At 44.3% G+C, this 24123-nt stretch overlaps 1 protein-coding gene across 2 annotated transcripts in view; it reads left to right on the top strand.

Moving 5' to 3' along the window:
• Pde6d (phosphodiesterase 6D) overlaps nucleotides 1-21547 on the top strand; it is a 44316-nt gene extending 22769 nt beyond the window's left edge. The window contains exons 2-5 of one of the 2 annotated variants that reach the window (XM_048428884.3): nucleotides 16308-16396; nucleotides 17144-17269; nucleotides 17977-18082; nucleotides 21008-21547. In XM_048428884.3, coding sequence (XP_048284841.1) covers nucleotides 16308-16396; nucleotides 17144-17269; nucleotides 17977-18082; nucleotides 21008-21089 — 403 coding nt within the window. In that variant the 3' untranslated portion in view covers nucleotides 21090-21547. Of the gene's footprint in view, nucleotides 1-16307; nucleotides 16490-17143; nucleotides 17270-17976; nucleotides 18083-21007 lie in introns of those variants that run through there. The other variant, XM_048428885.3, reaches the window with a different exon arrangement.
• The last annotated feature ends 2576 nt before the right edge of the window (nucleotides 21548-24123 follow it).

Raw genomic sequence — 24123 nt, 5'->3', positions numbered from 1 at the left:
ATTTGAGGCCGGTCTGATCTAAAAATCAAGTTCTAGGACTTCGGGGGGCTACACAGAGAAACCTTGTCTTGAAAAGCCAAAATAGAAAGAAAGGAAACAGTGGTCTGTTTATAAAGTGACTCTGAGATGAGCATGTAGCTCAGGGGTTGGGGGAAAAGTGGGTTTGAACATGTTCCCACTGTGTAGCCCAGACTGGCCCAGAACTCATTATCCAAACTGGCCTTAAATTCACAACAGTCCTCCCCAGGCAGTGGTGGTGCACGCCTTGAATCCCAGCACTCGGGAGGCAAAGGCAGGTGGACTAGTCTACAGGACAACTTATAGGAGAGGAGACAGCCAGAGCTGTTATACAGAGAAACCCTGTCTTGAGGGGGTGGGGGGACCCACAATATTCACTACAGTTCTTTTGTCCTGGCCTCCCAAGTGCTGGAATTACAGACATGAGCCACCGTTCCTGGTTTTTTTTCTTTAAGAGAGATTATAGGTTTCAATGCAGAGAGACTTCTGGAGCTGTACCTGGTGTATACACATGGGCAAGATGTGAACTTAAGCAGTGTTTGGGCTGAGTTTGTCTTCACCTGAAACTGTAGCCCTATCGGCTTGATTATCTTGTCTAGGTATGCAAATTGGGAAGAGAGGGGACACCTGGGTATGGCACAGTCCTGAAAGGCGATACAAGCTAGTGAGTGGAGCCTCAGTCTCAGAGCGTGTTTTAGACACTGATGGTTATCTTATCTCACAAAGCCTCCTCGTGGCAAGCCAAGGACGGTACTTTGTTCAAGCCTTTTATAGAGCAGGCTTCTCACGTCACTTCGTTGTTATTCTCTTCCCTGGTGGCTTCTTCTCTACCTTGAGGAGACCCCATAGCAGATCATTCCTTATGGATCATGGTCTGACTTCATCCTGAGCCCAATATTCATAATTGTTTAGTAAATACTAGGTGAATGAGATGCCCAATAACCTTTAACAACGTGACTTGGTCAGTTTCAGATCAGGATTAATACTATCTTTTCTGTACCAATTATGATTTTATAACAGTAAGGGCTTAACAACTATAAAGTAGGCAGGTATTCCGAAATTCAAGAGAAAAAATGGAAGAAATTTATGAACTTTAAAATTCTATCAAAACTTTGAGATTCTGTTTGTTTATTGGGACAGGGTTTCTCTGTGTAGCCATGGCTGTCCTGGAACTCCTCTGTAGACCAGGCTAGCCTCAAACTCAGAGTTCTGTCTGCCTCTGCCTCCCAAGTGCTGGGATTGAAGGTGTACAGCACACACCCTGCTTGTTGTTTGGGTTTTTTTTTCCTTTTTTTAAACAGGTATTGCTGGGCGATGGTGGCAAGGGTCTTTAATCCTAGCACTCCCAAGACAGAGGCAGGTGGATCTCTGTGAGTTCAAGGGCAGCCCAGTCTACATAGTGAGTTCATAGGACAGTCAGGGCTTTGTAGAAAGACCTTGTCTCAAATAAACTGAAAGAAAAGCAACACAGAACATCAAAGCCAGGTTTATTTAATTCCTAAGTACTTGAACCTGTTGTCTGATAGCCCTGAAACATTTTATGTTCCTCAATAAGAGAAATTTACTTTTGTATTGCTGTTTTGTCTTATGGTGGTTGGTTTTCTCTTGGTTGACTGTTTTGGAGGGGTTCTTCAGACTTCAAATTTTTAATTGCTTTAGCTCAGAAACCATGGTTTTCCAAACTTTTTTCAAAGCTTGGAAATTTACAAGCACCTAAACTGGGTATGATGGGGTGTGTGTGTGTGTGTGTGTATCATCCCAATACTGAAGAGGCAGAGGCAGGCAGATCTCTGTACATTCAAGGCCAGCCTACTGCTATGCATTGCGAGTTCCCAGCCAGAGTTACGTGGTAAGACCTGGCTAAGATAGAGAAGTAGGTAGATATAGACAGACAGAGAGAGAGGATCTATATGTCCTGTATATTGATTTCTGGTTGGAAATCAGTTTATGAACATAGATAAATTATGTAACAGTTTAGTTTCATGTTCCTTTCGTTTCAGAAAAAAAAAATTTAGGTACATGTAGTTACATTCTCTGTACCAGCTCAGATCAAGAATAGAGTGAAGACTGTCCTTCCCATGCCCTTTAAGGTTTGCCTTCCCGATTCTGGAGGTTTGTTCTTTTAAATGTTACTTTGGGGAAAGCTGGTCTCGTCAGTCCTCAGGAGGCTTGGCTCTAACAAGAGCTTACCCCTTTTGCCTCAAAAACCTGAAAGAATAAAGAGGACTCTTTGCTGATAGAAACTTGGGTTTCATCATTGCTGCCTAGTGGTATTTCTGACCCTGAACTGATCTTTCTCAGAACAAAACGCAGGGCTTCCAGGATGCTGTCTTTCTGAAAGTCAGAGGCTAATGGCACTCCCTGGAGGGAAACCTGGGTTCTGGCTGTCTGGGGAGTAATGCTGGAGCCAGAGCTGGTGACGGTGCTCAGCTCTCCCTGGGGAAATGTTGGAAGGGAAGAACAAAGAACTGGCCCATGAGGGTTACTTGATACTAATTCATAGAAATCCTAGGACACTTTCAACCTTAAAAACAAATCAACCCAAAGTATCACCTTCGTCTTCTCCCACTATTTACTAGATTTTTAGTAGTAACTAAAGTTTTTATATCTCCGAAACTTAATTTTCTTGTTCAAAAATTAAAACTAAAGGTAATAAAACCTAAAAAATTTTTGTACCTCTAATGTAGGTTTTGGGACAGCATCTGTTAAAGAGATAAAGTGTAACATATGAAACAAGATCTAGAATGTAGATGTTAAGGATTTAAATATTAGAGGAAAGTAACTGCACACGCTAATCAGGCAGGCTCTGTGTGGGTGCAGTGCGAGTGGTGCTCCCTGTGCCCCATCACTCCTAGGTTTATCTTGTACAGTGCAGCTCTGGGGCTGGAACTAGCTCTTGTAGACCAGGCTGGCCTCAAACTCACAGAGATCTGCCTGCCTCTGCCTCCCGAGTGTTGGGATTAAAGACGTGCGCCACCACTGCCTGGTGCTTTCATTGAATCTTATTTAATTTTTCCAGAAGTCATGTAAGTAGTTATTACATTTTAGAGTTTAGGAAAACTAAGTATCAAAAAGTTAAAGGGTTGGAGAGGTGGCTCAGTGGTTAAGTGCGTGCATTGCTCTTGCAGAAGACCTGGGTTTTTGTCTCAGCACTCACATGGTGGCTCAACAACCAGTTCCAGGAGATCTCATACATTCTTCTCACCAGGCACATGTGTAGCACAAAAACACACGCATGCAAAACACTCATGCACATAAAATCTTAAAAAAAAAAAAGTTAAATAAGTTAAACCATGGAGCTGGCGAGATACTCAGTGGGTAAAGACAACAAGCCGGGCGGTAGTGACACATGCCTTTAATCCCAGCCCTCGGAGGCAGAAACAGCTGGCTCTCTGTTAGTTCGAGGCCAACCTGGTCTACAGTTCTACAGAGAGTTCTAGGACAGGCTCCAAAAGCTGTCTCTGAAAATGAAAAAAAAAAAAAAAGATCTGACAGCCCGAGTTCTATCACTATAACCCTCACACAGGTGGATAGAGAGAACTCTATGAGGTTGTCCTCTGGCCCCCAGATATATACAGTAAACACACACAGTAATAACTTTAATTTTTAAAAAAAAGCCCCAAATCATAAGACTATTAAATGACAGAGCCGTGATTGTACCCAGAGCTAAGACTCCACATTTTGCTCTATCTGATGGAAGAGAAGAAGTAGAGCTGGACATGAAAGGATGCTGGAATGGAATAGATAAAGAGAACAAAGAGTGAGAAATCCCCACTAGGAAAGTATAAAAAGGACTAGGGAGCTCACTTGGAGAGAGAGAGACAGGTCAGTGATTAGCCTCTGGCTAGAGCAGATGGTTTTTGAGCTGAGGTAGAAACAACCTAGTTAAGGTCATTGACCTATGGAATCCGGGCCTGATCTAGAGAAGGGCAGGGATGCACTGAAAGGTTCCGAACAGCAACTGGCATTAAACAGATGGTTTTTTGTTTTGTTTTGTTTGTTTTTCAAAAGTTCTGGAACTCGATCCGTAGATCAGGCTGACCTAGAGCTCAACAGAGATCCACCTACCAATGCCTCCCAAATACTGGGATTAAAGGTGTGCGCTCCCACCACCCAACTAGACAGGTGATAATTAAGGAATACTATTCTGAGTGGGCAGCGCTGGCTCCTGCCTTTAATCCCAGCAAAGGCAGGTGGATCTCTGTGCGTTCGAGGCCATCTTGGTCTACAGAGTGAGTTCCAGGACAGACAGGGCAACACCGAGAAACCCTGTTTCAAAGAGAAAAGAAAATAATGAATATTATGGTGGCACTGAGTTGAAATATAGTAGAGGGAAAGAGTGAAGGAAGAAAGGCAGTTAGGAAGTTTTTGGAAAAACCCAGTAGTGATGTTAAACCCAGCACTCAGGAGGCAGAGACAGGTGGATCGCTCTGTGAGTTCAAAGCTAGCCTGGTCTATAGAGCGAGTTCCTGGACAGGTCCCAAAGCTACAGAGAAACCCTGTCTCCAAAAAGAAAAGAAATATCAGGACCTGGGATACTGTCTAGGAAGGAAAATCACAGGAAGGTCATGCAACAGCCAGAGAGACAATACAAAGAGCAGGTTAGGCACCAAAATAATTTTACTGTCATTTAGCAGACTGGGCACCTTGACAACAGTCTAAATGATCATCACTACTCTTGCCATAAACTTCCTATACTCCCAGATGCCAGCCCCCCAGGTTTTGATATATTTTGAGACATAATCTTCTTATGTAACCTAGGTTGGCCTAGAACATGTAATACTTCTGCCTTATACTCTCCAGAGCTGAGACTTAAAGGTTGTATGCTACAACATCCAGCAACACACACACACACACACACACACACACACACACACACACAGAGAGAGAGAGAGAGAGAGAGAGAGAGAGAGAGAGAGAATTTTTTTTTCCGAGACAGGATTTCTCTGTACAGCCCTGGCTGCCCTGAAACTCGATCTGTAGACCAAACTGGCCTCAAACTCAGAGATCAGCCTGCCTTTGCCTCCTAAGTCCTGGGATTAAAGGCGTGCACCACCATGCCTATCTGAAAGGAAAAATAACTACTGGTTTACCTGGATAATATGTGCCCTGTAATTGTCCCTCAAGTGCATTGGGTGACCGAAGGTTACAGACTTGAAGACTCAGACTTGGCTTCCATAAGATCTTGTAAGTGAAGGAGTGTTAAGTGAGGAGGGTAGAAGTTGAACAAAGATAATGTCAAAGGAACTCTGTAGACTTCCCTGCCAAAGTCAAATCTACAGTTTCCTTCTTCCCTTTCTCTTAATGATACTTCCATGTTTGCCAAGTAGCAACCACCAGTTTCAGGGCGTATCAGATTGCTTGGGTTACTCTGCTATTTGCCTTGCTGTTTCCAGGGGACGAGCAGGGGAGGGAATCCACAGCCTCTGCTGTTGTTACCAATCAAAAGCAACCAGCTCCGTAGCCATCCCCTGTGGCTCTGACTCAGGGCACAGGGAAATAATGGCGACAAATTGACAGAGGCCACATCATTAAGTTACCATAGAACTGTGGGTTCTTTTGGTCATAGGGATGGTGTTATCCTGCAAGGGGTTTGAGATACAGATAGCTTTTCCTTACTGCATGAGGAGGTACTGAGAGTAGCATTGTGTTTATCATAAAAGTCACTGTAAGCAATGATGCAATTTAGATTGTACTGCTTTAAACAGGGAAAATGCAATTTATTGAAGAAATCGGATAGGGAAAAATAAATAAGTGTGAAAGGAAAAGACCAGGTGGTGGTGGCACATACCTTTAATCCCAGCACTCAGGAGGCAGAGACAGGCAGTTCTTTGAGTTCAAGGACAGCCTGGTCTACAGAGAGTTCCAGGACAGCCAAGGCTACACAGAGGAACCCTGTCTTGGGAGAAAAAAAAAAAAAAAAAAAAAAAAAAAAAAAAAAAAAAAAAAAAACAGGATTTGGGGAGGAAAGGATTTATTTGACCTACACTTTGGTGTCACAGTTCATCATTGAAGGAAGACAGGCAGGAACTCAAGCAGACCAAAAACCTGGAGGCAGAACCTAATGCATAGAGGCCAGGAAGGAGTGGTACTTCTTACTGGCTTGCTCCTCATGACTTGCCCAACCTGCTTCCTTATAGAACCCAGGACCACCTGCCCAAGAGTGACCCCACCCACAATGGGAGGGATCCTCCCAAATCAATCACTAATTAAGAAAATGCCCTACAGGGCTGGAGAGATGGCTCAACGGTTAAGAGCATTGCCTGCTCTTCCAAAGGTCCTGAGTTCAATTCCCAGCAACCACATGGTGGCTCACAACCATCTGTAATGAGGTCTGGTGCCCTCTTCTGGCCTACAGGCATACATATAGACAGAATATTGTATACATAATAAATAAATATTAAAAAAAAAAGAAAGAAAATGCCCTACAGGACTAGAATTGGCTCAGTGGTTGAAAGGTTGAGAGCACTTGTTGCTTTTGCAGAGGGCCCAGGTTCAATTCCCAACACCCATATGGTGCTTCACAACCATATGATCCAGGAAATCTGATACCTTCTTTTGACCTCTGTGGTACTAGGCACACATATAATACACATACATACATCCAGGCAAAACACTTGTACACATAAAAACAAACAAAGAAAATGCCTCCAGCTTGCCTACAGCCCATCTCATGGGGGCATTTCTTGACTAAAGTTTCTCCTCTCAGATACCTCTAGCTTCAGTCAAGTTGACATAAAAACTAGCTAACACACAAGCACACCACTTATTAAGACATACTCTTCCCTATCCCCAAGATCTATTAATGTTAACATCACAATATAAAACATTTCAACTTTTTAAAAATTCAAACTCTTAAAAGTCCAAAGTCTCTTTAAAATATTCAAAAATCTCTATAAAAATAAAGTCTCTCTAAAAGTTCAAAATCTCTCAACTGTGGGCTCCTATAAAATCAAAAATAAGTTAAATACTTTCTTATTCCAAGAGAGAAGAACACAGTCATAATCTGAACAAAGCAAACCCAACTCCAACAGTGTAAATAATTCCAATGTCTGGGATTCTTTGTTTGTTTATTTTTTGTTTGTTTTTTCAGGACAGAGTTTCTCTGTGTAGCTTTGGAGCCTGTCCTGGGATTAGCTCTGAAGACCAGACTGGCCTTGAAGTGACAGAGATCCACCCACCTCTGCCTCCTGAGTACTGGAATTAAAGGCCTGCACCACTACTGCCTGGCATAGAATTAGTTCTTATCTGTACTCCTCAGTAGATGAGAATGAGGGGCAGGATGAAAATTGATAGGTGAGCAACATAGAGGACCACAGTAGGTTTTCTGGGAATTGCAAGGGACTGAGTGCATAAAACCAAAACCAAAAACTAAAGTCGCCTTTCAGTTACTTTTTTTTTATATTTATTTATTTATTATGTATACAATATTCTGTCTGTGTGTATGCCTGCAGGTCAGAAGAGGGCACCAGACCTCATCACAGATGGTTGTGAGCCACCATGTGGTTGCTGGGAATTGAACTCAGGACCTTTGGAAAAGCAGGCGATGCTCTTAACCTCTGAGCCATCTCTCCAGCCCCTCAGTTACTTTTTTTTTAAAGCTAGAGAAAAAGCAGGTATGTTGGTACAGACTTACTACCTCAGCACTCATGAGGCAGAGGCAGGACAGTTGTCACAAGTTCAAGGTTAGCCTGGCCTACCTTATTCTGGGCTAATCAGGACTGCAGAGCCAGTGTCTGTCATTCTCTACTCTACTCCCTTTGCTCCCAATAAATTAAAAACCAGGAAGACAGAATAAGATAATGTATGATGTTTAGAGAATTTGACGATAATTGATGTTACCCTCTGGGGTTTGGTTGGTTGGTTGAGTTTACTTGTTTTTAGTTTGTGTGTGCGCGCGCTCTAGTTCCACTGCCTGTTAGACCGCCTGGAGCTGATAACACAGACAGATTTGAGACTGTCTCCTCTTATATAACTCTGGTTATCCTAGAACTTGTTGTGTAGACCAGGCTAGCCTAGCTCACAGAGATTCACCTACTTCTGCTGGGATTAAAGACAAGGCCTGCCATGCTTGGTGGCTTCTTTTGGGAGTTTTTAATACTAAATAATTATAGTATCCCATACTCACATTGTGTTCTATAATAAATATAATAAATGCTTTTTTAAGCATTCATGTACTCTCGTCCCAACCTTAAGACACTAATTTTATCTGTTGCTTATATTTACAACTAAATACAAAATGCACTAAGATAGTGTGTTTAAAATTCAGTGTATGTCAGTACACGAAACTAGGCTGGGTTGGAGATCCCATCGCTGCTATGGGCAGGTGTTCTGCTCTAGTGCACTTGTATTTCACTCTTGGCTTTCCCCTGTGACTGCAGAAGTGTGTCCTGTGGTCTCCATCTGTCCCTTCCCAACCCAAATACAGGCCTGAGACTCATTATGTAGATAGTTCCTCTTTTTTGTTATTCTACACGTATAGGTGTTTTGCCTACATGAATGTCTGTGTACTATTTTGCATGCCAGATGCTCACAGAGGCCAGAAAAAGGTATTCAGTCCCCTGGAACTGGAGTTATAGAGAAATGTGGCAACCAAGTGGGTGCTTGGAATTGAACCCCAGTTCTGGAAGAACAACCAGTGTTTCCTGCTGAGCCATATCTCCACCCCAGCATTTCAAATACTTTTTTTTGTTTGTTTTGGTTTCTCTGTGAAGCTTTGACTGTCTGGGAACTCACTCTGTAGGCCAGGCTGGCCTTAAACTCACAGAGATCCACTTGTCTCTGCCTCCCAAGTGCTAGGTTGAAGGCTTGCACCACCACCATCTGGCCATTTCAAATGCTTTTAAGGAGATTGCTTACAATTGAAATTGTAGCTAGGTGTTATCCATACCTATAATCCCAGCGGCCTGGAAACAGGTAGGAGGATGATTGTTAAGTTTGAGGCTAGCCTGGTACCCAGCAAGGATAAAATAAAAAGTGGCACAATTTACTGATAAACTCCATGAAATTGTGAATGTCTGCCAGTTAAGGTTTTCTGGGGAGTTTTACAGTCCTCCTCTGCCCATTCCAAGAATCTTATCTACCAAGACAATCATATAATACTTAACTAGCATAAAAAGAAACAAGAAATACAGAATCTTGTCTGCAGACTTCCCAAGACTTCTGTTTTGTTGTCTTCTGTCCTGGCCCTGTCTCTCCATTCTGAGTTATAGGCAGGCCATCTACATGCATCTTCCAACCCCCAGACCCCACTCCCCTTCCATTTCATCGTTCTTGCTCCCTTGTGTGTAGCATGCTTCTTTTCTCTTTTCCTTCTCTTATTCTCTACTTTCTCTCTACTCTCTTTCCTCTTCCTAATTTCTCACTCTTCCTTCTTCAACTGGCCAGTGAGGTTCTGCCATATACAATCTATCTGTTTATTATAGAAAAATTGATATTGACCATTTCCGTTTAAAACTAAGACTCCTAGAACCAGTGTGTTTATCCCCAATGCCTCTAAGTGGTTGCTAGATGGTATTTTAGCTCATTTCCTTCATTCTCATCTCTCTAAGAAATGGACCTGGTCCTCCATTCCTCTGCCTGGTTTCTCTGGTTTCTCCCAGTCCCCAGGCTCTCGCTTTCCACTCTGCTACCTTCCTCTATCACTGCCTTCCACATTCTGCTTCTGGCTCCAACTCCTGTGCTAGCTCATCTAAACTCTTTTTTGTTTTATGCATGAGTGTTGTTCTCGCATGTATGTATATGTACTACATGTGTCCAAGTGCCTGTGGAGCCAGAAGAGTGCCTTGGGTCATCTGGAGCTGACTTTGTGAGCCACCATGTAAGTTCTGGGAACCTGAGCCCTCAGCAAGAGCAGGAAGCTCTCTTACCTAACCACAGAGCTACCTGCCCAGCCCCCACATAGCTTCCTTAACACAAAAAAAACCTTTCCTTTAAGCTAAAAGCCTCCCAGTCTTGGATGTTGTTTGCTTTCTTATCTTTCCAGACGCTCAATACTTTGCAAGCTTTGTTTTACTCTAAAATTTATCATTTACTTTAAAACTTAAATTAATTTTTAGCTTTTTATTTATGTGTATATTTATATGTGTGCATGTGAATGCCACAACTTATATGTGATGGACATGGCTTCTCTCCTCCCACCGTGTGGGTGCCCCAGTGATTGCACTCAGATGGTCAGGCCTGGTGGAGAGCACCTTCACCAGCCCTGAAACTTAACTTTAAAGCTGTTGCTGCTTTTACATGTGAGAACATTTTATTTGGCCTGGTTCTAAACAAGGGAGTCCTAATACCAAGACATGCTCTCCTCTAAGGGGAGGCTTCCGGTAGCAGAGGAATGTTCCTTGCTCATCCTCCTTACGAACCCCAGGGAGCCTTTTAAAGAGGTGACCTGGCTGACCCAGAGGATGGTGTTTATAAATAGTGTCCAGCACCCCCTCCTGTAAAGCCTGTCTCCCTAATCCTCTCTCTAGATTGGAAATGACTTGACCTTTGAGCCTTAAAACTCAGGTCATTTTTTTTCTCTGAAAATTCTGATTAACAAACTTTTGTTGAAGCAAAAATGTTTTATTTTTATTTTAAAATTTTATATGTATGGGTGTTTTGTACACATGTATATCTGCATACCACTTACATGCAGAACTCACTAAAGTCAGAAGAGGGCACTGGATCCCTGGAGCTGGAATTAGAGACAGTTTCAAACTGCCGTATGGGTGCTGGGAATTAAACCTGAGAACTCTGGAAGAGCTGCAGGAGCTCTTAACTGCTGCCATCTCTCCAGCCCAGAGCAAAATGCTTCCAACCAGATGATCAGGCATCAGATTTGTTTTCACTTTTGAAAACCAGCTGTTCTCATTGTTTGGGAAATTTTTATTTGGTTGGTGTTTATTTTAGCTTGTTTGAGACAAGGCCTCTCTCATACTCAATCCTACTTTAGCCTCCTGCATGCTAAGATTACAAGCCTGTGAATCAGTTTGTTTGCTTGTTGGGGTATTCTGTTCCTGTCTCTGTGTGTGTGTGCCCCTCAATTCTGAGAATGAGCCCAAGGAACCCAGGACCCTGAGAAGCTAGCCCACCAGAGGATCAGCCTTCCTTTTCACTTGTAAAGCCACAGACTTGGAGGAGGAGCCTTAGTTACTTCCACTCCACCCACTTTGGATAAAACTCTCTTTTGTATTTCCCTGGTTTCATATTGTTTATAGTAGACACAGTCTAACCAGTTTCTATGCCTGTGGAATGAACACTTGATCTAGACATTAGCAGTTTTCAGATTAGGGTACATGAAAGTAATAAAAATTGTTGAGTTAACCAAGAAACTTTTTTTATGTGCTTGAGTATTTGCCTGCATATATGTACGTATGTGCACAATGTGTGTGTAGTGCCTGTGGAGGCCAGAAAAGAGTGCCTGATTCCCTGGAGCTGGAGTACAGGCAGTTGTGAGCCACCTGTAACTCCCGTTTTAAGAGAGCCAGTGCCTTCTGGCCTGTCTGGACACCTGCAGTTGTATGCACAAACCCACACAGCCGCACATACACAAATACCTAATTAAAACCAGGTGTGGGAAAATTAACTCAGCCATTAAGAGCACAGGCTGCATCTTCCAGATGACCTGAGTTCAATTCCTAACATCCCATCAGGAAGATCACAGCCACCTTTACCTCTAACCCCAGGGAGACACCTCTGGCCTGTATGGATACCCATACAGATACACAAACATACACATGACTTTATTTTCTGACATTATAATATAATTATATCATGTTCCCCTTCACTTTCTTCCAAACCCTGCCATATACCTCCCTGCTTGCTCTCTTTCAAATTCATGGCCTCCTTTTCTTTTCTTTCTTTTTTTTTTTTTTTTGTTTTTTGTTTTTTGTTTTGTTTTGGTAGGGGATGCTGAGACAAGGTTTTTCTGTGTAACAGCCCTGGCTGTCCTGTCCTGGAACTCGCTCTGTAAACCAAGCTGGTCTTGAACTCACAAAGATCCACCAGCCCCTGTCTCTGAAGTACACCTCTTTTTTCTTAACCTTACATATATATAATCTTTAAATAATAGAAATAAATCTTTTTCTTGCTGACATGGACCAGGGGCATTTTCTCATCAGATGGAGCCTGAACAGAGATCATTTCTTTAAGGCTTTTCTGGCTGTAGCTTTTTGCTAAGAATATCTTTTCTGCCTGTGAACCAAAAAATTTGGTGATAACTGCCATTTGTGTTTGAGTTTGTTTTTTAATTTCCAGACGGTCTGATGTGCATGTTGCTGTAGTGAGTACATAGAACAGTTCTGTGGCCTCTGCAGAGCAAGCCAAGTAAAGACAGCGTCTTCTGAAAACCTGGGGCTTAAGGCGTGTGGGCCAAATCTGAGCACAGAATGGCTGGACAGGGTGACAGTTTCAGTTGTTCCTGTCTTAGAATGGAGAACCTTTCACTTATAGATGCAGGGGTAGGCAGGCAGGTTTTTAGTACTTAATCTTGTAAACTATGAGGCTGGGCGCAGCACTTGGGAGGCAGAGGCAGGCGGATCTCTGTGAGTTTGAGGCCAGCCTGGTCTACAAGAGCTGGTTCCAGGACAGGCACCAAAAACTACAGAGAAACTCTGTCTCAAAAATCAAAAAAAAAAAATTGTAAGCTATGACTTAAGTAGAAACATATATACTGAAGTTTCATTTAAATTCAGTTTCTTAAAGAGTAAGAGTAAGGGTTTAACTTAACTGCAGAGTGTTCGCTTAGCATGTGGAAAGCCCTGGATTCTATCTCCAGCACAATAGGTTAGTTAATTCATTTGAAATGTGGAGCAGAGGAAGTGAACCCAGCAGGTAAAGAAGAGCTCAGTGGCCAGAAGCACTTGGGAGAACTGGTTAGGATCACACACCCTGGCTCCTGGCCTAATTACTCAATAACCCTGGGCTTCTGGACAGCCCAAACTTGTGTGTCTTCTGTACCAGAGCAACACATAGGCCTTCTGCAGGTGCATGTGGTGCCATCCCTGTGATGCACAGCGGCTCTTCTGTACAGGGCTCTCAGGTGACAGCTAGTCAAATAATGGGAGAGCGTAGCAAAGATCTGCCTGAGGAGGGAGGGGGCAGGGCCTGCACCAGAAGGCCGCACAGCAGGAAAGGACAGTCGGTTTGTCCATGCAGGTCCACACAGTATTCTCAGATGCTTGTCCAGTGCCATTTTCAGGACCTCTGAACTGAGATCTCCAGTGCCCAAGCTTAGGCCGTGTGCTTGCCCCAGCTGTCCCAGGCCTGGGAAAGAAAAAGCTGCATCTGCCAGCTGCTGAGGCTCAGCACAGCCCATGCCTCCCAGAAGAGGGTGGTGACATGGTGTCCCTGCTAACAGAAAAAAAGCACGTGTAAACTCCCTCAGCTGCTCAGCCCTCTCCAGTGCTCCTTACAGACTCCATTTCTTTGCTTAACAGCAGCACTAAATTTTCTTTGTCTACTACTTTTTTTTAAGATTTATTTATTCATTATGTATACAGTGTTCTGCCTACATGTATGCCTGCAGGCCAGAAGAGGGCACCAGATCTCATTACAGTTGGTTGTGAGCCACTATGTGGTTGCTGGGAATTGAACTCAGAATCTTTGGAAGAGCAGGCTCTTAACCACTGAGTCATCTGTCCAGCCCTGTTCACTACTTTTAAAAGAAAAAAGGTTTTCAGTAAATTTTCATATTTTTGTTTGCATTTTGTTTTGTTTGAGAAAGATAAAAAGCAGACTGGCCTCCAACTCACTGTGTAGCCCCCCCCCAGCTGTCCTCACACAAGGTCACAAGGGTGACCTTGGACCTCTGACTTCCCTCATAAGCCCACCATGTCTGGCCTCTGTTCTGTCATTCTTGTCATTAGATAGTAGACCTCTTAGACTATTCCCTACTTCTCCCGTCTCTTTTAATTCCATTTATTAATTTTAATCCCATTGTGTCTGTGTCGGGGTGGAGAATGCACTGGTGCCGCTGCACAGGTCGGGCAGTCAAGAGCACAACTTGCAAGAGTTCATTTTCTGCTTCTACCCTGTGTCCTAGGGACTGAACCTAGGTTATTAGGCTTGGTGGCAAGCACCTTTACCCACTGAGCCATCTCACAGACCCCCTTTTGTGTCTTTATTCACCTATTTTATTTCTTTTCTTTTTTTTTTTAATTTTCCTTAATAGTTTTCTTCAGTTTTTCTTCCAACCTTTACATTAGCGTTCTTGACTCTGGCACCAAAACTTGTTTTTCTAATGGTCTTTTTGTTGCTGCTATTGTCCTCCAGATGTGTTATTACGACCTCACTTATTGTATCAAACACAGAGCGTAGATATTTAAATTAGATATTACAATAATTTGACTAAGGAGATTATTATTGACTAGCCTATGAATTGTAGCAGCCATGAACCACAGAATATCACCTAAAGTATACACCTGTTATATAAAACATTTGGCATTGGGGTTATATCATGTCTTTCATTTTTAAAGATTGCTTATGTATGTATTATTTGTGTGCAGCTGTGGGTATCTGTGTATGACTTTTGCACCCAAGGAGGCCAGAAGAGAGCATTAGATCCCCTGGAGCTGGAGTTACTGGCAGTTGTGAGCCACACCATGTGGGTTCTGGAAACTGAACTCTGATCCTCAGCAACAAGTAGCAAGCAGATTGGGGTTCTCTCAGTGGTAGAGCACTTGCCTGGAAACACAAAGCCCTAGGTTCAGTCCTCATCACGCGAAGATGGGTGCTGAGACACAAAAACTTGAGCCGTTAATACCAGCACTTCTGGCGCTGCAAAAGCAGACAAATCTCTGTGAGTTCAAGGCCAGCCTGGTCTACAGAGTAAGTTCCAGGATTGCCCAGGGCTACCCAAAGAATCCCTGTCTTGAGGGGAAAGAGAATAAGCAAGCAAAAAATTTTAAAGTAGCAAGCATTTTCTCTCTCTCTCTCTCTCTCTCTCTCTCTCTCTCTCTCTCTCTCTCTTTTTATATATATGCATTAGTGTTTTATCATGGCAAGTTTCAGATCCCCTGAAACTGGAATTACAGGCAGTTGTGAGCTTCCATATGGGTGCTGGGAGTTGAACCCTGGTCCTCTAGAAGAGTAGTCAGTGCTGAGCTGCCTCTCCAGCCCTAAGTAGCAGCCACTCTTAACCACTGAGCCATTCTCTAGTGCTGTCTATTGTTCTTGTAATTTTTTTAAGTTTGCATCTTCATCTGTAGTCCCCTTTTTCTCTTGTTTTTGGTTGTCTTTCATAGTAAGTATCTTGATTTCTGGTGATTCTTGACAACACTTTTGGAGAAGTCAGAGGACAAATTTTGGGAATCTATTCTGCCCTTCCACCATGAGATCCAGAGATCAAACTCAAGTTGTCAGACTCTTGCAGCAAGCACTTGTACCCGCTGAACCGTTTTACCATTCCTTGGCTGTCTACTCACATTTAAAAGCCGGACACTAAAAGGCTGTTTGGTAGTCCATGCTAGTGAACGAGGCCTACAGGCTGTGATCCTCATGGTGGGATTGTCTGTGTGACTCAGTGTCTTGGCAGTACCCTGGATACCTGACCTCCCGTGTCTTTTACTGTTTTGACTGATAAGATTCCTTTGACACGTTTAGATTTTTTTGACTATTCATTTTTCTAGCCCTCACTTACAATTTTTATAACTGGAGGTTTCTCTCTCCTGCCTGCCAGTTCCTGAACAACCACTCTGAGGCTTAATTACAAACTATTTGACCAATGGCTCAGGCTTCTAACTGGCTAGCTCTACATATAAATTAACCCATTTCTAATAATCTGTGTATTGCCATGTGCCCTGTGACTTATTGGTAATGCTCTGGCATCTTACTCCTTCAATGACTGCTGGCATCTACCAGACTCTGCCTTCTTTTTCCCTGTATCTTTGCTTGGATTTCCTGCCTGGCTCTATTCTTCCTGGCTATTGACCAAATCAGCCTCTTTATTAAGCATTGGCAATAAAGCATATTCACAGCATATAGAAGTTCACTATCTTTGAGTTCTTTTTTTCTTCCCAATACTGGAGATTGAACCAGGACCCTGAAAATGCTAAGCAAGCTCTCTACCACTGAGCTAGATCACAGACTTTGTCTCTGAATTCTTATGTAAGATGATGTAAAGATCTCTCTGGTGGTCTCTGCCTCTTCCTTTAGGTATCTTTTGGACTCTCCTACATATACTCACCTGCTTTCATGGGATGTTTGGCAGACTTGACACAAAGAGTAGATGGGATGGCAAAGTGAGACCCTCCACTGCACGGTAGGAGTCACTCTGGGAACCTTCCTTTTCCTTAATCATGTTTGATCAGAAATTGGATGAATCTTCGGGATGCCGAGACAGGAAAGATACTCTGGCAAGGAACAGAAGACCTGTCTGTCCCTGGTGTGGAGCATGAAGGTACTTTGCAGACCCTTGAATGCACAAGCTATGCCCAGTGCCAGCACAGACCCTGGCACCAGGGAGCTAAGTAAACACACAGCCAGTAGACAGGTGAGCCCTGCCAGCAAACAGAACACTTCTTGTTCCACTTTTACATTTCTTTCTCTCACTTCCCCAAATCCACTTTAGCATCGGACCGTACCTAGATCTAGGATGTGATGGCTCATATCCTATCCTAGCCATCACAGTGTAATCCCAGCACTTCGTAGATTGAGGCAGGAAGATCAAGAGTTCAAGGCCAGCCTCAGCTGTATAGTTAATTCAAAGCCAATCTTGAACCACATGAGACCCTGTCTCAAAAAAGAAAAGCTATAAGCTCAGGTTTCAACTTTTTCCAAAACAAAATTTTCATTTTCATCTCTCTGGAGGAAAAAGAAAAGGTGAAGCATTTCAAAGAATCAGAATATAGAGAGGCACCATGCCGCCTGCATGAGAGAGGATGTTCACAGCCTGAGCCTGCCAAGAGCAGCTAGGTGAGGCCTGTGGAGACACCAGGTCTTGTGTTCCTTGGCAACATGTCACATGTGCTGACCCATTGGCTCTCTGCTTCAGCTGGAATGTAATGCAGCTACCAAGGCACTTAATGAAATTTAATAAGCATAACGTGTTCTCTAAGGCAGCCAAAGGAACTCACAGGAACCTATAGCTTCATAGTCCTGTGGCTCTCATTTAGAAGGGTACCAATCTCTCTCTCTCTCTCATCAGCCCGTGTGCCCAAGAAAATCCTCAAGTGCAAGGCAGTGTCTCGAGAACTGAACTTTTCTTCTGCAGAGCAAATGGAAAAATTCCGCCTGGAGCAAAAAGTTTACTTCAAAGGACAATGCCTAGAAGGTATTCTGCTACCTGTGTGCCTGGAATCAGGGTGTAGGAGGACACAGCAGTGCTTTGAAAATACTAGTTTTATAACCAGTGGATCCTACGTCCTGCAGTGCTGAGGACCCCAGTGAAGACAAAACAAGGCCAGACACACCCTGGAAGCCTGGGTGCCTGTGCCTGGACCTGTGTGGGATTACCATGTGGTCTTGGAAGAAGCGGCTGTGATACAGTGTAGCTAGTATAGGACCGTACCTACATATCATAAGGTATAACTAGTAGGAACTCCCCACATGAGCTGTCAAAACGTAAGAAAACATGTAGGCGCCGTAAAACTAAAATTCCAAAGGCCTTTCTACCTTTATTTTAGTGCACATCCTGCTACTCCTAAGAAAACACTGTTTAGCTGGGCTGTGCTGGTGCAGGCCTTGAATTCCAGTACTCAGGAGGCAGAGGCAAGTGGATCTCTGGCTTTGAGGCCAGCCTGGTCTACAGAGCGCGTTCTAGAATATTCAGGGCTACACAGAGAAACCCTCTCTTGAAGAGAAAAAAAGAAGTCTGTGACACAAATGAAGAGAAAAGTCTGCGCAGGCGTCTGCGTCCTTCGAGTGCCTCTGGTGCAGGAGGAATCCGATAGAGTCCACTCTAAAGGAGAGGGACAAACAGCCTATGGTTCCCCATACCCACAGATAGCACCTGCTCACTGGCTTTTCCTTCTTCCTCAGAGTGGTTCTTCGAGTTTGGCTTTGTGATCCCTAACTCCACAAATACCTGGCAGTCCTTGATAGAAGCAGCGCCCGAGTCCCAGATGATGCCCGCCAGCGTCCTAACGTGAGTGAGGTTTCAGGGAATTTCAAAGTATATCTCAAAACAGGCTTCGAGGCAGTTGGGACTCCTGGTTCTGTTCACAGGCAGAGATCTAGAGAGACAAGAGCAGAAAGTACCCAGGGCTGTGTCAAGATAACTGACTTTTGTCCTATGAAAAATAACAGGACAAAAATCTTTAGACCACATTTTAAATTTCCAGTTCACCCTGGCAACTTATCTTTGGGTGATAAAGTCTTTTTTTGGTTTGGGTTTTTGTTTTTTGGTTTTTTTGTTTTTTTGGTTGTTGTTGTTGTTGTTGTTTGAGACAGAGTTTCTCTTCTGTGTAGCCCTGACTGTCCTGAAACTTGCTTTGCAGACCAGGCTGGCCTCAAACTCAGAGAGCTCCCCCTGCCTCTGCTCCCTGAGTGTTGGGATTAAAGGCATGTGCCACCATCCCCTGCTGAGTAATGTCCAATCTTGCTGAGCTTTGCTTTCACAGACACAGTGAGGGTGAAAACTGAGACAGCATTGAAAGGAAGCAGCACAAAATCAATGTCAAGTCCAACGGTTCACTCTCATTGTGTCTCTGTATGCTCTCTGGGTCCCCAACACATCCGCCAGAGGGCTCCATCGTAGAGGGTAACATTTGGGCCGAGGCTTCCAGAGGCTGGCCTAGAATTCAGTAATTACTTCCTGATCAAAGAACAGTTCATTTGTGTTGTCAAAAAGAACTGTAAAAGTGCTTAGCGGTACAGACCCAGTGGTCTGAGTTTGATCCCTGGAGCCCAAGCTAGAAGGAAAGGAAGGTGTCTGAAAGTTGTCCTTTGACATGTGGTGTGTGCTATGGTACATGTGTAACATGTACACCACATGCTCCTGCGACACACAGGTCATACACAGAGACACAGTAATAATAATAATAAAATAAAAATGTAAAGACATTGTCAGTAACTGCCCACTTACCATTTTCTCTTGGAAGGAGATTGAGTCTTTCAAATATTTCAGTAGGCCTGGGGATGTATCTCAGTGATAAAGAATTTGCTTAACATAAGTGAGTTTTACGCACCACCAGAAAGAAGTGTCAGTGATAGTGTTGTCTAAAAGTTTAGACCCACGAATAATTGTGTAACCCTAGATCATCTGCCAGGAGATCCTTCATGAAAGCCACACCAAATGTATAGAAGAGATACAGAGGCGCTGAAGAGATGGCTTAGCAGTTATGTTAAGTTAGCTGTCTCCGTAGGACCCAAGTTTGAGTCCAAGCACCCACTTGACAACTCTCAGGTCTCTATAGCCCCAATTCCATGGGGTCTGTTACCCTCATATAGTCTCCACGGGCACCAGGCACATGTGTGTTACACAGATTTACATGCAAGCAAAACATCCATGCACATAAAATAAAAATGTTTTTCTTTGAGGCAAGGTCTCTCTATTTAGCTCTGGCTGTCCTGGAACTTGCTATGTAGACCAGGTTGGCCTCAAACTCACAGAGATCTCCCTACTCTGCCTTCTGAGTTCTGGATTAAGGGCATGTGCTACCACACCCAGTCTTAAAATAATGATTTTAAAAATAAAATATAAAAAAAAAACCTCAAAAATAATTTGGTATGGCAGTAATATTCCGTTTTATAAATGGGAGCACTGCCATTTATGACTCAGTGGGAATGTTCTTTTCTGGCATGTACAAGACTCTAGGATCACTCTCTGGACTAGCCAGGAAAGGAAGAAGCAAACAGAATGGGCCGCTGGGGTGGCCATCTGACCCCATCCTCATAGTCCAGTGCCTCGTTTAACGTTCTTTGGTCACAAACCACAGAAACAAACCTGTGCTGTCTTCCTAAGAGGTAGCTGAGGAAGGGCTACTCAGGGGAGGGGATCTGACTGGCATGAACAGAATGCTGTGACCCCCTTTGCAAGGTGAGAGAGGGGTCACTCAGCTGACCCAGAGACTAGAAGACAGGTTGTCCACAAAGGAAGAGCAGGGTGTTACTACCCAAGTCAGGAGAGAACTACAGGGCAGGGAACCCTAGCTGTCTGCTTTAGTTAGTATTATAGGAAAAAGTGCCTCCCTGAGGTTGGCCCAGGATCTGCAGCCAGAGTAATCCAGCCAGAGCCGTCGGTGGGATCTATGTGCAGAGCACTCAGCAAAGACATCAGTGTGCCAAGACAAAAGGCATACTCTGAGTTCCAACTTCTGCACTTGACGGGAACAAACTTTCGTCACATAAGTTAAACACCCTATAAGAATCTAACCCATGCAGACAACAATATTTTTTAATTTTGTTTGCTTTGCTTTGTTTTTTGGTTTTTGGGTTTGTTTGTTTCTTTCTTTCTTTCTTTCTTTCTTTCTTTCTTTTGGTTTTGGTCTTTTGGTTTTTCAAGACAGGGTTTCTCTGTAGCTTTGGAGCCTGTCCTGGAACTAGCTCTTGTAGACCAGGCTGGCCTCGAACTCACAGAAATCCCCCTGCCTCTACCTCCCAAGTGCTAGAATTAAAGGCATGAGCCACCACCTCCTAGCTTGCTTTGCTTTGTTTTTGTTTTGCGACAGGGTCTCACTTTGCAGCCCTGGCTGGCCTAGAACTCACCATATAGACCAGGTTGACCTGGAACTCACAGAGATCTGCCTGCCTTTTCCTCTCTAGTGCTGGTATTAAAGGTGTGCACCACCATACCTGGCTTTCTTCTCATTCTGAGAGAAAAATCTCACTAGATGGGCCAGACTAACCTTGAACTCATCCTCCTGTCTCACAGCCCTGTGGATAATGGAATTATGGGTGTGCACTAGCATACCTTGTGGGTACTGGAATTAAGGGTGTGCACCACCACACCTGACTCTGAACAAGGATTGCGATGCCCAAACTAAGGCTCTAGGTGTGCATGGACACCATGTGGAAGTGGTGCCGTGGACTGTGACACTCACTGTCTTGCCCTCTCGATTCTCTCCCACAGGGGCAATGTCATCATAGAGACAAAGTTCTTTGATGACGACCTTCTTGTCAGCACGTCCAGAGTGAGGCTTTTCTACGTCTGAGAGAAGAACGTGTGTGTACTTCAAGAATTTGGAACAGGGCAGGAGGAAGCTTTGCTTTTCTCCTCCACATGTTTGATTTTTGATACTCCAGCTGATTCCTCCAACGCAGACCCACCTGTGGCACCAGGAAACCAGCTCTGTATAGGTAGCCAGTTGGCCTTTTCTCCCAAAACCTCCATCTTCACTGACAAGACTAAACTCCCAACCCCAACCAAGAGCAGGGGACAAGCCTCGACTCCTGGTGCAAGCATGGGAACAAACCCATACCAGGAACCGCACTGCGTCTGTCCCTGCCCCACCTCCTTGGCCTCTGGTTTTGAAAAAATTTACCTTCCTGACCCATTTAGGTTTTTTTTCCCTACCACTTCTATTTCATACAGTCTCATACCTTTAACTTGTAAAATAGACTATGATATTATTATTACATGATGTAATTAAAGCATTCAAATATTCCTACAGTCTTGAGCATGGCGCTGCTTCTGTTTCTCTTCTTTTCTGGACTGTGAATCTGTCTTCATGAAGGAAGACAGAGATTTATCACATTGTAGGATTACAAACTCTTTCTCTCCAGAAATAGATGAATAGCTCTCATTCCCACATGCCTCCACTGCTGCTTCTAAAAGTGGACTTCAGAAGACAATGATGGGGCAACACGGGGCTGGGGCAGGGCTGACAGGCTTAGGATGACATCAGAGGAACGTAATCCCTCCTGCAGCGCTCCAGGGTCTGACAAAAAAAAAAAACCACCCTAAAGGAGTTCTTTGGTAGGGACTCCGCTCCAAGCTACAGTAGCGCTCACTCTCCTTTACAAACAGTCAACAATTTCAAGTCATCAGGCAACCAGAGTGGTAGACCTGAGACCGGAGTGTACTACCTGGCCCTTTGGTATAGCCTAGTTCCCAGGCTCCCACCTTCCTTCCCAGCCTGTGGCTCTGGGTGAGGAAGAGAACCATACATTCTGAGCACCAGCACCAGCTTTAAGCGACAATTCTCTTGTCCTGTTATCTCGGAAAGCTTGTTTTGTTTTCTTTTTTTAAGCAAGGTCCCAAGTAGCAGCAGGCTAGCCTCTAGCTCGAGCTGACTGTAGCTTCAAGGATGACCTTGGACGACCTTCTCTGTGCTGGACCACAGGCACGTGACAGCACACACAGTCTCTGAGCTGCTGGGGTTCGAATCCAGGCTTTGTGCATGCTAAACAAGCACTGTGCCAACTGAGCTACATCCCTACCCTAGAGAACTTTTTTAAAGCTTATTTTATTTTATGTGCACTGGTGTTCGGCCTTCAGGTAAGTCTGTCTGAGAGTGTCAGATCTTAGACAGTTGTGAGCTGCCATGTGGGTGCTAGGGTTTGAACCTGGGCCCTTTGGAAAAGCAATCAGCGCCCCCAACTGCTGAGCCATCTTTCCAGCCTCAAGAACTTTTGTTTTTTAATTTTTGTGGTTTATTTAACTTTATTTTATGTGCATTGGTGTGAATGTGTCAGATCCCCTGCAACTGGATCTTCAGACAGTTGTGAGCTGCTATGTGGGTGCTGGGAATTGAACCCGGGTCCTCTGGAAGAACAGTCAGTGCTCTTAACCACCGAGCCATATCTCCAGCCCCAAGAACTATCTTTTTAATATTCAAATCTAAATTAGAAAAAAACAAGGTGAGGGGCTAGGGATGTAGCCGGGTGTGGTGGACGTACCTGTAATTCCAGCACTCCAGAAGGGGAGGAAGGGAGACAGACAGGAAGATCAGGAGTTCAAGGCCAGCTGTAGCTACCAGTGTGAGTGTTTAAAACTGCCCAGGTGCGTGAGACCTGCCCCCCACCACACAACACTTACACACACACTCTCTCACACACACTCACACACTCACTCAAAGGTGGAAAAGGGTGAAACTGAATGAAGCTTCCTTTTGTATTCCTGAAACCCCATTTCTTCTGTTTTCCTGATCCATATGTGCTCCCCAGAACTCCCCCAAGGAACGTTTACCAGTGCTGGACACACCCAGTGGCGAGAGTTATACCTGGATGGTGCATCCCCAGGGCGGGCATGATGGCTCACCTCCACATGGGAGGGGAAGGCAGAGGTCGGTTCAAGATCATCCTCAACTACATAGCAAATCAGAGGCTATGGTCTACGTGAGACCCTGACTCAAAAGAGACGCCTCTCCCTTCTCTCATCCAGCCAAAACATTCCAATTGAATTCTTTGCCAGCTTCTCTGAGAAAAGCAGAAAGAGAATTACATCCTAGTTACCCTTTGAAGCCACCTGTCTCCAGGGTAGACTGCGTATGTTCAAGAAACAGTATCCTGAAACGGCAACGGGGACACAGCCATGCTATGAGGTGTGAGCCAACAGGACAGCAGGACGCTGAGGGCTTGGAGGAGAGGAAGGGGTTAACACAGGACAGGCAGACCAGAAGTGCTAGATCCCCCTAGAGCTAAAATTACTGGCCTGATATGGATGCTGGGATTGGAACCCAGATATCTACAACAGAATCTGGGTTTTCGTTTGTTTATTGTTTGGTTGGTTTTTTTGTTTTTGTTTTTCAAGACTGGGTTTCTCTGTAGCTTTGGAGCCTGTCCTGGAACTAGCTCTTGTAGCCCAGGCTGGCTTCGAACTCACAGAGATCCGCCTGCCTCTGCCTCCCGAGTGCTGGGATTAAAGGTGTGTGCAACCACCAATCTCCCAGGTTAGTTTTTATAGGGTGAGTGAAGACTGAGGTTGGAATTGATACCCAGTTGCCTGAAGGCCTGAGTTTTTTCTGGATTCTCGGAAACCTCTGGAGCTTTGTTGGAAGTAACATGTGGACAAAGTCTGGCACAGAATGTGGCCACCAGTTTTCAAAAACTGGTAGGTACTTTCTCAGGTCCGCAAAAAGCCTGATTCCAGAAGGATGTGGCCTGACCCCTTGCACACAGAAACACCCCTCGGGCTGGGGGCTGTGGTCAGTCGTAGAGCGCAAGGGTTCAATGTCCAACACTGCAGAAGAAAGAAAGCACACTGGTGACTGGTGTGGGAGCCGTAGACTACTGTGGGACACAGTA

This window comes from Myodes glareolus, chromosome 1 (genome assembly GCF_982192425.1).
Source record: "Myodes glareolus chromosome 1, mMyoGla1.1, whole genome shotgun sequence".
In the NCBI taxonomy this organism is placed as follows: Eukaryota; Metazoa; Chordata; class Mammalia; order Rodentia; family Cricetidae; genus Myodes; species Myodes glareolus.
The sequence above is the reverse complement of the archived record's forward strand: the minus strand, read 5'-3'. Positions and strand labels throughout refer to the sequence as shown.